The sequence below is a fragment of the Hyla sarda genome, chromosome 2 (genome assembly GCF_029499605.1).
Source record: "Hyla sarda isolate aHylSar1 chromosome 2, aHylSar1.hap1, whole genome shotgun sequence".
Classification (NCBI taxonomy): Eukaryota; Metazoa; Chordata; class Amphibia; order Anura; family Hylidae; genus Hyla; species Hyla sarda.
The window spans coordinates 190,885,148-190,897,722 of NC_079190.1; the positions used below are offsets into that span (position 1 = coordinate 190,885,148).

General features: G+C 46.9%; 1 protein-coding gene across 3 annotated transcripts in view; it reads right to left on the reverse strand.

Moving 5' to 3' along the window:
- SH3RF3 (SH3 domain containing ring finger 3) overlaps positions 1 to 12,575 on the reverse strand; it is a 572,673-nt gene that overhangs the window by 18,500 nt on the left and 541,598 nt on the right. For all 3 annotated transcript variants that reach the window (XM_056556016.1, XM_056556015.1, XM_056556017.1), the window contains one exon: positions 6,391 to 6,725. In XM_056556016.1, the coding sequence (XP_056411991.1) occupies positions 6,391 to 6,725 (335 nt within the window). The remainder of the gene's footprint in view (positions 1 to 6,390; positions 6,726 to 12,575) is intronic.

Consider the following 12,575-nt stretch of genomic DNA (forward strand, 5'->3'; position numbering starts at 1 on the left):
TGGCCTATCACCCTCAGTCCAATGTTCAGGTGGAGAGGGTTAATCAAATCCTAGAGACTTATCTTTGGCATTTTGTTTCAGCTCGCCAAGACGATTGGGTCGACCGTCTCCCCTGGGCTGAATTCTCATATAATCAAGATTCCGAGTCCACTATGTCGTCTCCCTTTTTTGTTGTCTGCGGACTTCATCTCCGTTCTCCTCTTCCTCTCCCAGTTTCCTCCGGTGTGCCTGCTGTTGATGAGATGGTCCATGACTTCTCCACCATCTGGCAACAGGACCGACAGTCGTTATCCCAGGCTTCTTCACGCATGAAGGCGCAAGCTGATAAGAGTAGAAGACCTCCTCCATCCTTCTCTCCTGGTGACATGGTGTGGCTTTCATCCAAGTACATCTGCTTCAAGATACCCTGTTACAAGCTTGGTCCTCGCTTCCTTGGTCCCTTCCAGATTCTACAAAAAATGTATCCTGTCTCCCACAAACTCTGTCTACCTGCTACGTTACGTGTTCCCAATTCCTTCCACGTCTCTCTCCTCAAGCCTCTTGTCATAAACTGCTTTTCTCAAAAGAATCTTGTCCCCACACCTGTCTCCAGCTCTTCTGACATCTACAAAGTTAAAGAGATTTTTGCCACTAAAACCATGAGAGGTATACAATTTTTTCTGGTTGACTGGGAGGGTTACGGTCCTGAGGAGAGATTTTGGAGCCTGAATATCCTGGACCGTGACCTTCTCAGGAGTTTTCTGAATCTTAAAAGGAGGGGGAGACCAAAGGAGGAGTACTGTTATGTTATGCGCTCTGGCCGCACATGCTGGCCGTGAGCGCATGGTCTCGTTACCTGCTGCTGCCGGCGGGGTTGTGACTCGCGTCGCAGGACTCGCCCGCATGCGAATCCCCGCCCATCACTCACCTAGTTTTTCTTCTGCTCACGCCTCTGCCTCTCTGCTCTGGCGTGTGTGTCCCCGTCCCCTAGGGTGCACGCGTGCCTGAGTTTCAAGATTTAAAGGGCCAGTGTGCCCATTAGAGAAGTAACACCTGTGGCTCATTGATAAATTCCTCCACCTCCCACACTTCCCTGCCGGATCTTTGTTGCCCTATAGCCTTAGAGAAAGCATTACTGTGTATTGCCTTGGCATGTATCATACCCTTGCGCCATGACCTGACCTTGCTCCTTTGCCGCCTGCCTACTGACCACTTGCTACGTTCCTGACTAACTACTGTGCCGCCTGCCCTGACCTCCTGCTTTCCAGACCACGAGTTGCCTTATCCCACCTGTGTCTTGAATATCCTCAGCCACCTGTGTGGTCCAGCCGTGCCAGGGGTAGCGACCTAGGTGCCACCTGCCGCAGCAAGTCCATCCTGCTTTGCGCGGGCTCTGGTGAAAACAAGTGGCACCTTAGACTCCGCTCCCTGGTACAGTCCGAGTCATCTACCACACAGGTCCAGCGGATCCAATATCATCAGTGTTCCATTCTACTGAAACATGAGTGTTACAATTACACACTGTCTCCTGAATATAATACTGCCACATACTATACCCTCTGAATATAATACTGCCACACACTGTACCCCATGATATTAATTCTGCCACACACTATTCCCTAATATCAATACTGCCACACACTATACCTCCTGAATATAATACTGCCACACACTGTCACCTAAATGTAATACTGCCATATACGGTATCCTCTGTATCCTCCTCCAGACCATTCTGTCCTCCCAGACCCCTAAGTCTTTCTTAGGGGGGTCCTCTGCACCCCTCCCCAGACCCCTAAATAGTGTCTATACTCCTCTGCCCCCCCTCCCCAGACACCTAAGTCCTCTCCATGTTCTTTTACCCCCCTCCCCAGACCATTAAGTCCTCTTTACACTCCTCTGCCCCTCCCAAGACCCCTAAGTCCTCTCCAGGCTCCTTCGCCCCTCCCCCAGACCACAAACATGTGTGTTTATGTATTATTGATGTGTGTTTTATAGATGTGTGTATAATAGATGGGTGTATGTATGATAGATGTGTGATCTATCTTACATACAGACATCTATCATACTTACATATACTCACACCATATATACACAAATCTTATTATACATCTTATTATACATACATATTTAATACACATCATACATACACACGTGTTTCATACAAACATGCTTGGCACTGAATTTGCACTTGAGATAATAAAAATTCACTTTTAATCGGTCAGTTCAGTTAAAATATATTACCATAAACTATATAAAAAAAAACAAGAAGTAGAAACTATGTACATACATATCAGATATCGACCACCATCTTTATAGCCGTATTTCAAAGAGCCTGTTCACACCAAACGATAATGCACACTCTTATTAGGGCAGTACTCTGACTTCACATTCTGCACAAATATCTCAGTCATATATATTCTTGTGCTCAATGTCCATATAGAGACTACCGATGTTACCTTTTTTTTAATATATACTCAAGGGTAATATTGTTAGTTTTATTATATACAGTCTGCAAGAACATCAGTAGTATCTATATGGACATTGAGCACAAGAATATATATGACTGAGGTATTTGTGCACATGGTGAAATCATAGTACTGTCTGAATAAGAGTGTGAATCATCATATCATGTGAACAGGCACTTTGAAATACGGCTATAAAGATGGCGGTCGATATCTGATATGTATGTACATAGTTTCTACTTCTTTTTTTTATATATAGTTTATGGTAATATATTTTAATTGAACTGACAGATTAAAAGTTAAGTTTTATTATCTCAAGTGCAGATTCTGTGCCAAGTATTCTTAATTGTTGTGATCTACATAGTGCAATATTGAATAACAGTGCAATACTATATATCAGTGCATCACGCAGTAGAAAGAATGAATGAATGAGCTTACCGCTCCGGTAAGCTGTGCAAACGGTTTATTCAGTGCAGAGATAAGGTGCTATGCTTAGAACATGTACGCCGCAAGAGAGCTGGAGTACGGTGACAGCACCTTATCTCTGCACTGAATAAACCGTTTGCACAGCTTACCGGAGCAGTGAGTGCGTTCATTCATTCTTTCTACTGTGTGATGTTTATGAACTGACTGTTCTTTGGATATACGCACCTCCGCTATCATACAAAGCCAGCATCCGGTGTCTTGCCGCTTCACATGCATTAGCCGCTTCTCATGCATTAGCACTGACCCTGGGATGCTTAGAGGTAGAAGTGCCGACTCCTCTCTCTATCCTGTGATGACTATATATCAGTGCAATATACATACATACATACATACATATACAATATACACATCATACATACACATACATCCATCATACACATGTCTATAATATGCACACACATCATACATACGCATATACATCATACATATGCACCCCCCCCCTCATCTTTGGACTACTCACTGCCCCCTCTCCCCCAGTCACCTCACACCCCCTCATCCTCAGTTTCTTCACTCCCCCTTTCACCTATCCTCAGTCTCCTCACGCCCCCCCCCCCGATCCTTAGGCACCGCACACCCCCATTCTCGATCTTGTCACACCCTTCCCCCCCTCCCCCTCATCCTCGGTCTCCAACCCCTCCATCTTCAATAACTTCACACATCCCATCCTCTGTCTTTTCACTGCCTCCCCTTTAGCCCATTCTCGTCTCCCCTCCCCAGTCACCTCGCATCCCATTTCTTCGGTCTCCTCACTGAATGCCTCACCACTCTGGATCCATGGTCACTTCATCCCCATTCTCAGTTTTACTCATCCTCCATTGCTGCGTGCTGGTGAACTGTGAGCCTCCTGTGTGCACTGCCGGGGATGTAAGCCTGGAGCAGACGTGCGTGCCTGCCCATGGCCAGTCTGAACATGAGCCTGCACGGATTTGTAAGGGCTTGCGCCCATTATGAGGTTAATTGTGCTGGCAGCAACAGCACAAAGTGTAGTGCGAAAAGCGTGGCTCCTCCCCGTGCTGCTTAATTGCTGCGCTGCTGTGCTGATGTACTCGTTCATCACTTCTTATTCATGTATTACACTATATATAATATAATTTTCTATCATGATGTAATTGGTGATTTGGGATATTACTTTACGGTTGGGAGATTTTTACCCTTTGAGTACGGTAATAAAAGGAAAGTTTTATGGCACGTCCAAATGTATTTTTTTTGTTTATAGTCTCTCAGGGAAGATATATAATAGATATAATAGAAAGAGATAGGCTTGATACCTGATTAATTACACACAACCATTGATTGTATGTACAGTTCCGGTGGTGCGCCTGCCGCCTGTACAACGGAAACGGGATCCCACCTTCCTTGCACCATAGGGTTTTGCGTCAAACCCTCTGACTCGCATGCACGTTAGACTTCTGGTTACGTGTTTAAAGACACATCGGGTGGGTCACTGACATCGTCGCGGACCCCTTGAGCTCCCTTTCCTTTATGCCTGTGAGGGATGGGGAGGGCATGAAGGAAAGGGAGCTCAAGGGGTCCGCGACGATGTCAGTGACCCACCCGACCTGTCTTTAAACACGTAACCAGAAGTCTAACGTGCATCTGCTACAAGAGTGAGGGGCCCTGTCTTCCTTCCCTAATCCTGCTTCCCCCCCGAGGGACCCTGGCTGCATACACCCGAGGGCGATGGCGACCAGAGGACGGCTCGGGCACTGGGGCCGCCATGTCCCCCTGCAGAGAATCAGGTCTCTGGGATTTTTAAAATTCCCTCTGTGGTCTCACCCTGGTCCTTCCGCACAGGCTTACCTTGGAAAGGTGCATTCTGGTCAGGGCACTCTCTAGAAGTGGGATCATCTGGAGTGCTGGCGCCACCTGGTGGTACTGCATGCTCTCCATCTACCCTACCTCTTTCACACAGGCCTACTCAGGAAAGGTTCACTCTGGCCCATGTACATTGGCCGCCTTGTCCCCCTGCATAGAACCAGGCCTCTGGGATTTTTACAAGTCTCACCGGGGACCTCCCAGACAAGTGTACCCAGGAAGGGAGGAAGGGTGCACTCTGCACCGGGCACTGGGGCTGCCTTGTCCCTCCTCTCTCGAAGTGGGACCATTTGAAGCGTGGCGACTTTGGGGTACTGCATGCCTTCCATCTTGATTACCTCTTTCACACAAGTGTGCCCAGTAAAGGCGGATCCAGACCTGGTTACTTGGGCTGCCTGGTCCCTCAGCAGTCCATCTGGAGATCTCACTGGGAACCTTGTGGACAGGCCTACCCAGGAAAGGTGCACTCTGGCCCGGGTACATGGGCTGCCTTGTCCCCTGCAGAGAACCAGGCCTCTGGGATTTTTTATAAGTCTTTCTGGAGGTCTCAAGTGGGACCTCCTAGACAAGTGCACCCAGTAAGAGTGCACTCTGGCACAGGCACTGGGGCTTCCTCGTCCCCCTCTCTGGAAGTGGGTCTATTCTGAGTGCTGGCACTGCCAAGTGGCGACTTTGGGGTACTGCATGCTTTCAATCTATCCTACCCCTTCCACATCACTTTACCCAGGGAAGGTAGACCCAGGCCCCGGGGCACAGTTACAGAGACCCCTGAAAGGGTCACTGGGACCTTCTGCGCAGCCCTACCCAGGGAAGGTCTACCATCATTAAAAACATCATGAAAACACCCTCTTTTTCCCATAAAAAAAAACTGTTGCATGACATTTAAAAATAGTATCGGTAATTGGTATTGGCAAGTTCGTAAAAAAAGTATCTTAACTTGTACTCGGTTTAAAAAAAAAAATGGTTTTGGGACATCTCTAATAACTAGATTTATTTAGCCTGACTATTTCGCTTACAAGCATAGAATTTGAAATCTACAAAAATTTGAAAACCACTGCATGTATCAACAAAAATTACTACTATTAAAAAGTACAATGTGTCACGAAAAACAAAAACCTCAGATTTGCTTTGCTCAGTAAAAGCATTCCACAGTTATTACCACATAAAGAGACACATCCCCTTTGGATTGGGGATAAGATGTATAAAGCCGGAATACCTCTTTAAAACGAGTTTTCTCTACTTTAAAACAGTTTTTAACTGACATAAATTTTTGATTAGCAGTTAATTCTAGTTTGTATGAAGGAGTTCAGTAAATATTCTAGTTTGTATGAAGGCGTTCAATAAATATTCAAGTTTGTATGAAGGCATTCAGTAAAAACTGGTGTTTCAACAAAGGCAATCAGTAAAAACTGGTTTTAACTGGGAAAAAGCAGTCAATTCTAGGTTTCACAAAGACATTCAGTCAAAACTAGTTTTCACTGGAGAAAAGCAGTCAATCCTAGTTTTCAAAAAGGCATTCATTTAAAACTAATTTTCACAAGGGAAAACCAGTTTTAACTAAATACCAGTTTTGACTGTACTGTACTCTTCATGCTTGACAACTAAAATAATGTATTGAGTTCATAGTTTTTTTCACAAGTGTTCTTACCTTTCTCTGGACAGTGATTTGGGTTCTGGTCGTACAGCTACCATTGCGCAAGTAGGCTGTCTGACTGGAGATGGAATTGAAAAATTTAGATCTAAGGAGCCAGTTTTCCTATGTAACGGATGCATTCCCATTGCTCCTTGCATTTCACTTTCAATGGGACATGACCCTGCTCTTCCATGGTTGATCATTGAGAGCTCAAGTCCGACAGCACCTTGAATAACTCCTTCTACCATAGCCTGGGGATCATGTGTTGGTGAAATGGATGGTGGAGAACGTGACTTCTTTTTTGCAGAGGCTCCTGCCAGAAGTTTAAGCAATCCACCCTTCTTTTCTCTCTAGAAGATAGCATAATATATGACTGAATTATACATGCAAATATAAAAATTAACATTGTTGATACAATTGCAAAACTTATTCAAGTATTGGCGATTACAATGTAGACAGCAGGGATGTGGAATTCCTATCGCCCGACGCCCGGGACTAGCAGTTTTGGGCGCCGGGCAGGTGAATTTGTTCGGCCCTTAGCCCGGCTTCGGGCAAGCAGGGCCGGACCTGACAAGTGCGGCGGATCTGCAGTCTGTATGGAGTGGGCTCCCGACTCCTGCCCGCTCCATACTCTGCAGCCTGTGTCCTCCGAAACAGAGCAGGGGAGATGAGAAGCTGTGTATTTGTCTTCTCCCCCCTGCTCTGCAGACGTGTGGGGGGAGATGAGAGGCTTATTGCTCCCCGTGCAGACCTGCGTCCTCTGCCTTCACTCCCCCCAGCTGTAGCTTCGGAGAGCTGAGGGGAGGAGGCGCGTCTGCACGGGGAGATGCATGCGGCGCTCACAGGGGAGTATGGAGCGGGCTCGGGATTCCTGCCCGCTCCGTACTCTGCAGCCCCCGGCTGTTCTCAGTAGCCGGGGGCCGCCGCTAATAGCCAGCATAAGGCGATGGCCGTGGCTGGCTATTAACCCTTTAGATCGCCGCTGTTAAAGCTGACAGCATCGTCTAAAGGGACATGTGAATGCTCCCAGGTGGGCTAGTGGGGTGGATCGCCCCCCCCCCCCCCCCCCCCCGCAGCGCGATCGCAGGGGGGCGATCCACTATGGAGGTAGCCGGAGGACTTACCTCTGCTTCCTCCTGTCCCGGCTCTGTCATTGATAGATCCTGGCTGGACCAGGCTCTAGCAATGGATCACAAAGCACACAGATTAATAGAGTTCAATAGAACTCTATTCATCTGTCTTATGAGGAATCATTAGATTCCTCAGTCTAATAAAGTGTAAAAAATAAATAAATAAATAAATAAAGGTTTTAATAAAAGTTTGAAAGACACATATTAACCCAGTGGTCTTCAAACTGTGCCCCTCCAGATGTTACAAAACTACAATTCCCAGCATGCCAGGACAGCCATTGTCTGTCCGGGCATGGTGGGAGTTGTAGTTTTGCAACATCTGGAGGGCCACAGTTTGAAGACCGCTGCATTAACCCCTTCCATGTTAAAAGTTCAAATCACCCCCTTTTCCTATATAAAAACATGTAAACATAAAAAAATAAACATATTTGGTATCGCTGCGTGCGTAATTGTACAACCTATTAAAATATAACATTATGTATCCCGTACGGTAAATGTAAAAAAAATACCAAACCACAGATTTGCAATTTTTATAATATCCCAGAAAAAAAAAGTTAAAAAGCGATGAAGAAGTCAGATCAATACCAAAATGGTACCGATACAAAAAACAGATTATGGCGCAAAAAATTAGCCCTCATACAGCCTGGTATGCGGAAAAAAAATAAAGCTACAGGGGTTAAAAATGGCAATTAAAAAAATTAGAAAAAGTTCAGAATTAGTAAAACATGACGTAAACTATACAAATCTGGTATTGCTGTAATCAGGCAGCCTAAAGTATAAAACTAACATGTTACCTCAACCACAAGGTAAATGGGGCAGAAAAGAAATCCACCAAATCTGCAAAATTATCTTTTACTATTTCAATTTCATTTCCCTAAATATATATATTTTTTTTTTTTTTGGGTTCAGAGAATATGTTATTGAAAAAATAAAAGGTATCATTATAGTAGGTAGTTATGGCTATTATAGGGCGAGGAGGAAAAAATTAGAGCGTAAAAACGAAAATTGGCCGGGACAAGTGGATCGTCATGAGGGACAAGTAGATTTTGCTCCATTTTAGTCCCGTGGACAAGTAGTTTTTTATAAAATTTCCACACCCCTGTAGACAATATGTTGTCCCTTTAAATGCAAGGGTTTAGAGTGAATATGATTAAAGAAGCCTTTTTATGGCATTTTTTTTATCATTAAGAAATAGGTTTGCCTATTTTAGCTGATGTACCATTTTTGGATTGTCTACCATCTTGATTTCTTCTTCCTCTCTGATATGGCTTCCCTGATGCAGCTTACTTTTCCAATGATGGGCTTGCAGTAACCGGGGGTAGAGTCTTTTCACTGCACTCATTTTGAGTCCTATCTAAGTGCAGCAAGTGATTCATCAGTGACATACATCTTCTGTCCGCTAACTCACACTGTAAAGTAGCAATGTATTTCTATGAGATGCAACCTTAGCCTGTCTCCTTGTGATGGGTTACTCACTCTCAGCTCTTACAAAGAAAAGGTAGTGGAAATCTATGTAGACTACACGGGGGATTCTACAAATAGCAAAAAAAATTGTATGAGACAGGAGAGTGAGATTTTTATCATTTCCATTAAAGGGGTACTCTGCCCTGAGACATCTTATCCCTTATCCAAAGGGTAGAGGATAACATGTCTGATCGCGGGGGTCCCCGTTTAGAATGCTGGGTGCTGATGGTCGTGATGTCACACCACGCCTCTCGTAACTTCACATCACGTCCCCTCAATGCAAGTTTATGGGAGGGGGCATGGCAGCATTAGGAGGCATGGCGTGACATCATGAGCAGCGTAGCCATGATGTCATGACCCCCCGTCGCCCGCTCCAAGGGTTAGGAACAAAATGTTCACAGCTCTGGGGCAGTGGAGTACCCCTTTAATAACTGTAGGGAATCACCTACTATGTCACTACTCTCCTGGACTCTGGCAGAAATTATATCTAAAATCCCCAAATATCCCCCAGAGAGGTCATGGAATTCACTTAAACATCATATACCAATACCATGGGTATAAAGCCCAGGGCACAAAAGACCCTTTATACACCTCCCCTAAAACCAAACTTTTTTTAGGATCACTAAAAGTAATTATAATATATGTGACCAAAATATGAAGTGATTTAAAAACTAGCTGCGATCATATTATATGCCAGTCCTATTATATTAGCAGGATGCCCAACGTCCTCCTATGTTTGTATTCACAATGGAGTCTGCAGTACTCCACTGAGTGTAACTCTATGATGGCTGCACTTTAATACTCGCAAATTTGCCCCCTCTACATGTTTCAGTGCTACTGCACCGTCTCCAGGAGGAACATGAGGCACACACGAAGAAAAATGTCCGTCAGTGAAATTTTTAGATGCTTCCATTATGTCATCAAGGTGCATCCTGTCATTGCCCTCCCATGTGTGACTGTTAGTTTTACCTATCACAATCTGCAGGGTGAGAGGAATCAGTGGTAGGGGTGGAAGGGTGGCTACGGGGTGAATGGAAGCAGTGGCAAGGGTGGGTGGCTGGGGGGGGTAAATGGAAGCAGTGGCAGGGGGGATGGAGGGTGAATGGTAGCAGTGGTGGGGGAATGGGGCAGGTGAATGGAGGCAGGGTGGGGTGATGGGGGGGTGAATGGAAGCAGGGTAGGGGTAAATGGAAGTAGGGACAGTGGGGGTGAATGAAAACAGTGGGGGGGTAAATGGAAGCAGGGGTGGGTGGTTGGGTGGCTGCGGACTGAATGGAAGCAGTGGCAAGGGTGGGTGTGGCTGGAGGGTCATTTGAAGCAGTGGCAGGGTGGATGGGGATGAATGGAAGCAGGGGTGGGGGTGAATAATAGCAATGACGGGGGATGAATGAAGGCAATGGTGCTGGGAGGCAGGAGACTGGAAGCAATGGGGGTGGGTGGATGGAGGCGTTTGGGTGGGAGGCTGAAGGCAAAAGGTGTGAGTGGTTGGTTGGCTGGAGGCAATGGTGGTGGGTGGTTGGGAGTCTAGAGGCAATAAGGGAGTATGAAGGCAATAGTGGTGGGTGGATGGTAGTCTGGAGGCAATAAGGGTGGGTGAAAGACTGGAGGCATGTGAAAGAGGTTGGAGGTATTTGTGTGTGGGAGGGGATGGAGGCATTTGGGGGAGGCTGGAAATATTTTGTGGGTGGGGGAGAGGGGATGGAGGCATTTGGGGGGTGCTGGAGGCATTGTGTGTGTGGGAGAGAGGTTGGAGGCATTTGGGTGGGCGGAGGCTGGAGGTATTGAGGCTGCAGGAGGCATTGTGTGTGTGTGTGTGGGGGGGGGTTGCTGGAGGCATTGTGTGTGTGGCTGCTCGAGGCATTGTGTGTGTGGCTGCTGGGGGCATTGTGTGTGTATGTGAGGCTGCTGTGGCATTGTGTGAGGCTGCTGGAGGCATTGTGTGTGAGGCTGTTGGGGGCATTGTATGAAGCTGATGGGGCATTGTGTGCATGTGTGTGAGGCTGCTGGGGGCACTGTGTGCATGAGTGTGGTTGCTGGAGGCACTGTGTGCATGTGTGTGAGGCTGCTGGAGGCACTGTGTGTGTGTGAGGCTGCTGGAGGCACTGTGTGTGTGAGACTGGAGGTATTTGTATGTGTGTGAGGCTGCTGGAGGCACTGTGTGAGGCTGCTGCAAGCATGAGACTGGAGATATTTGTGGGAAAAAAGATAGGATGATCCTGAAAAAGTGCGGAGCCTAATATGTAAATTGTTTTGGTAGCAATGGCGGGGGGATGAATGATGGCAATGGCGCTGGGAGGCAGGAGGCTGGAAGCAACGTGGGTGGGTAGCTGGAAGCGTTTGGGTGGGAGGCTGAAGGCAAAAGGTGTTAGTGGTGGGTGGGTGGGAGTCTAGAGGCAATAAGGAAGTATGAAAGCAATTGTGGTGGGTAGATGGGAGTCTGGAGGCAATAGGGGTGAGTGAGAGGCTGGAGGCAATAGGGGTGGGTGAAAGACTGGAGGCATTTGAAAGAGGTTGGAGGTATTTGTGTGTGGGAGAGGCTGGAGGCAGTGTGAGTGAGAGGGGGACTGGAGGCATTTGGGGAGAGGCTGGAAGTATTGTGTGTGTGGGTGGGGGAGAGAGGTTGGAGGCATTGTGTGTGTGGGAGAGAGGTTGGAGGTATTGTATGTGAGGCTGCTGGAGGCATTGTGTGCGTGTGTGTGAGGCTGCTGGAGGCATTGTGTGTGTGGCTGCTGGAGGCATTGTGTGTGTGACTGCTGGAGGCATTGTGTGTGTATGTGAGGCTGCTGGGGGATTGTGTGATACTGCTGGGGCATTGTGTGAGGCTGCTGGAGGCATTGTGTGAGGCTGCTGGGGCATTGTGTGTGAGGCTGCTGGGGCATTGTGAGGCTGATGGGGGCATTGTGCGTATGTGGGTGAGGCTGCTGGGGGCATTGTGTGCATGAGGGTGGTTGTTGGAGGCACTGTGTGCATGTGTGTGAGGCTGCTGGAGGCACTGTGTGTGTGTGTATATTTGTGTGAGGCTGCTGGAGGCACTGTGTGTGTGTGTGAGACTGGAGGTATTTGTATGTGTGTGAGGCTGCTGGAGGCACTGTGTGTGTGTATTTCTGTGAGGCTGCTGGAGGCACTGTGTGTGTGAGACTGGAGGTATTTGTGGGAAAAAACATAGGATGATGCTGGAAAAGTGCGGAGCCTAATATGTTATTTCTTTTTTTTTGCAGGTTCTGCGGTAAAAAGTTGTGGCTGGAAGAAACCATCATGATGGTCCAGGCCAGATGGAGAAGAAAAAGAAAAGAGAACAACACCGATCAGAGAAGACATCACCTGTGAGTCCTGCATATAGCAGCACTGTAATCTACATAGCTAACAGATATATAGGTGTTGTATATTGCTTCTTTTTAGCAATTTTTTGTCATGTGTCGAATATTATTCGGTAGGGGTGCCCCGCAAAAAAGGGGTGCCCCGAGCCAAAAAAGGTTGGGAACCACTGTATTATGGATACACTAATAAGAACATGAGTATTTTGAGAAAAAATTTGCATCTCTCTGATAGGGACCTTGCACCTGTGATTGGTAAGAGACCCAACATTACCTTCAGAAGGGGACCCAA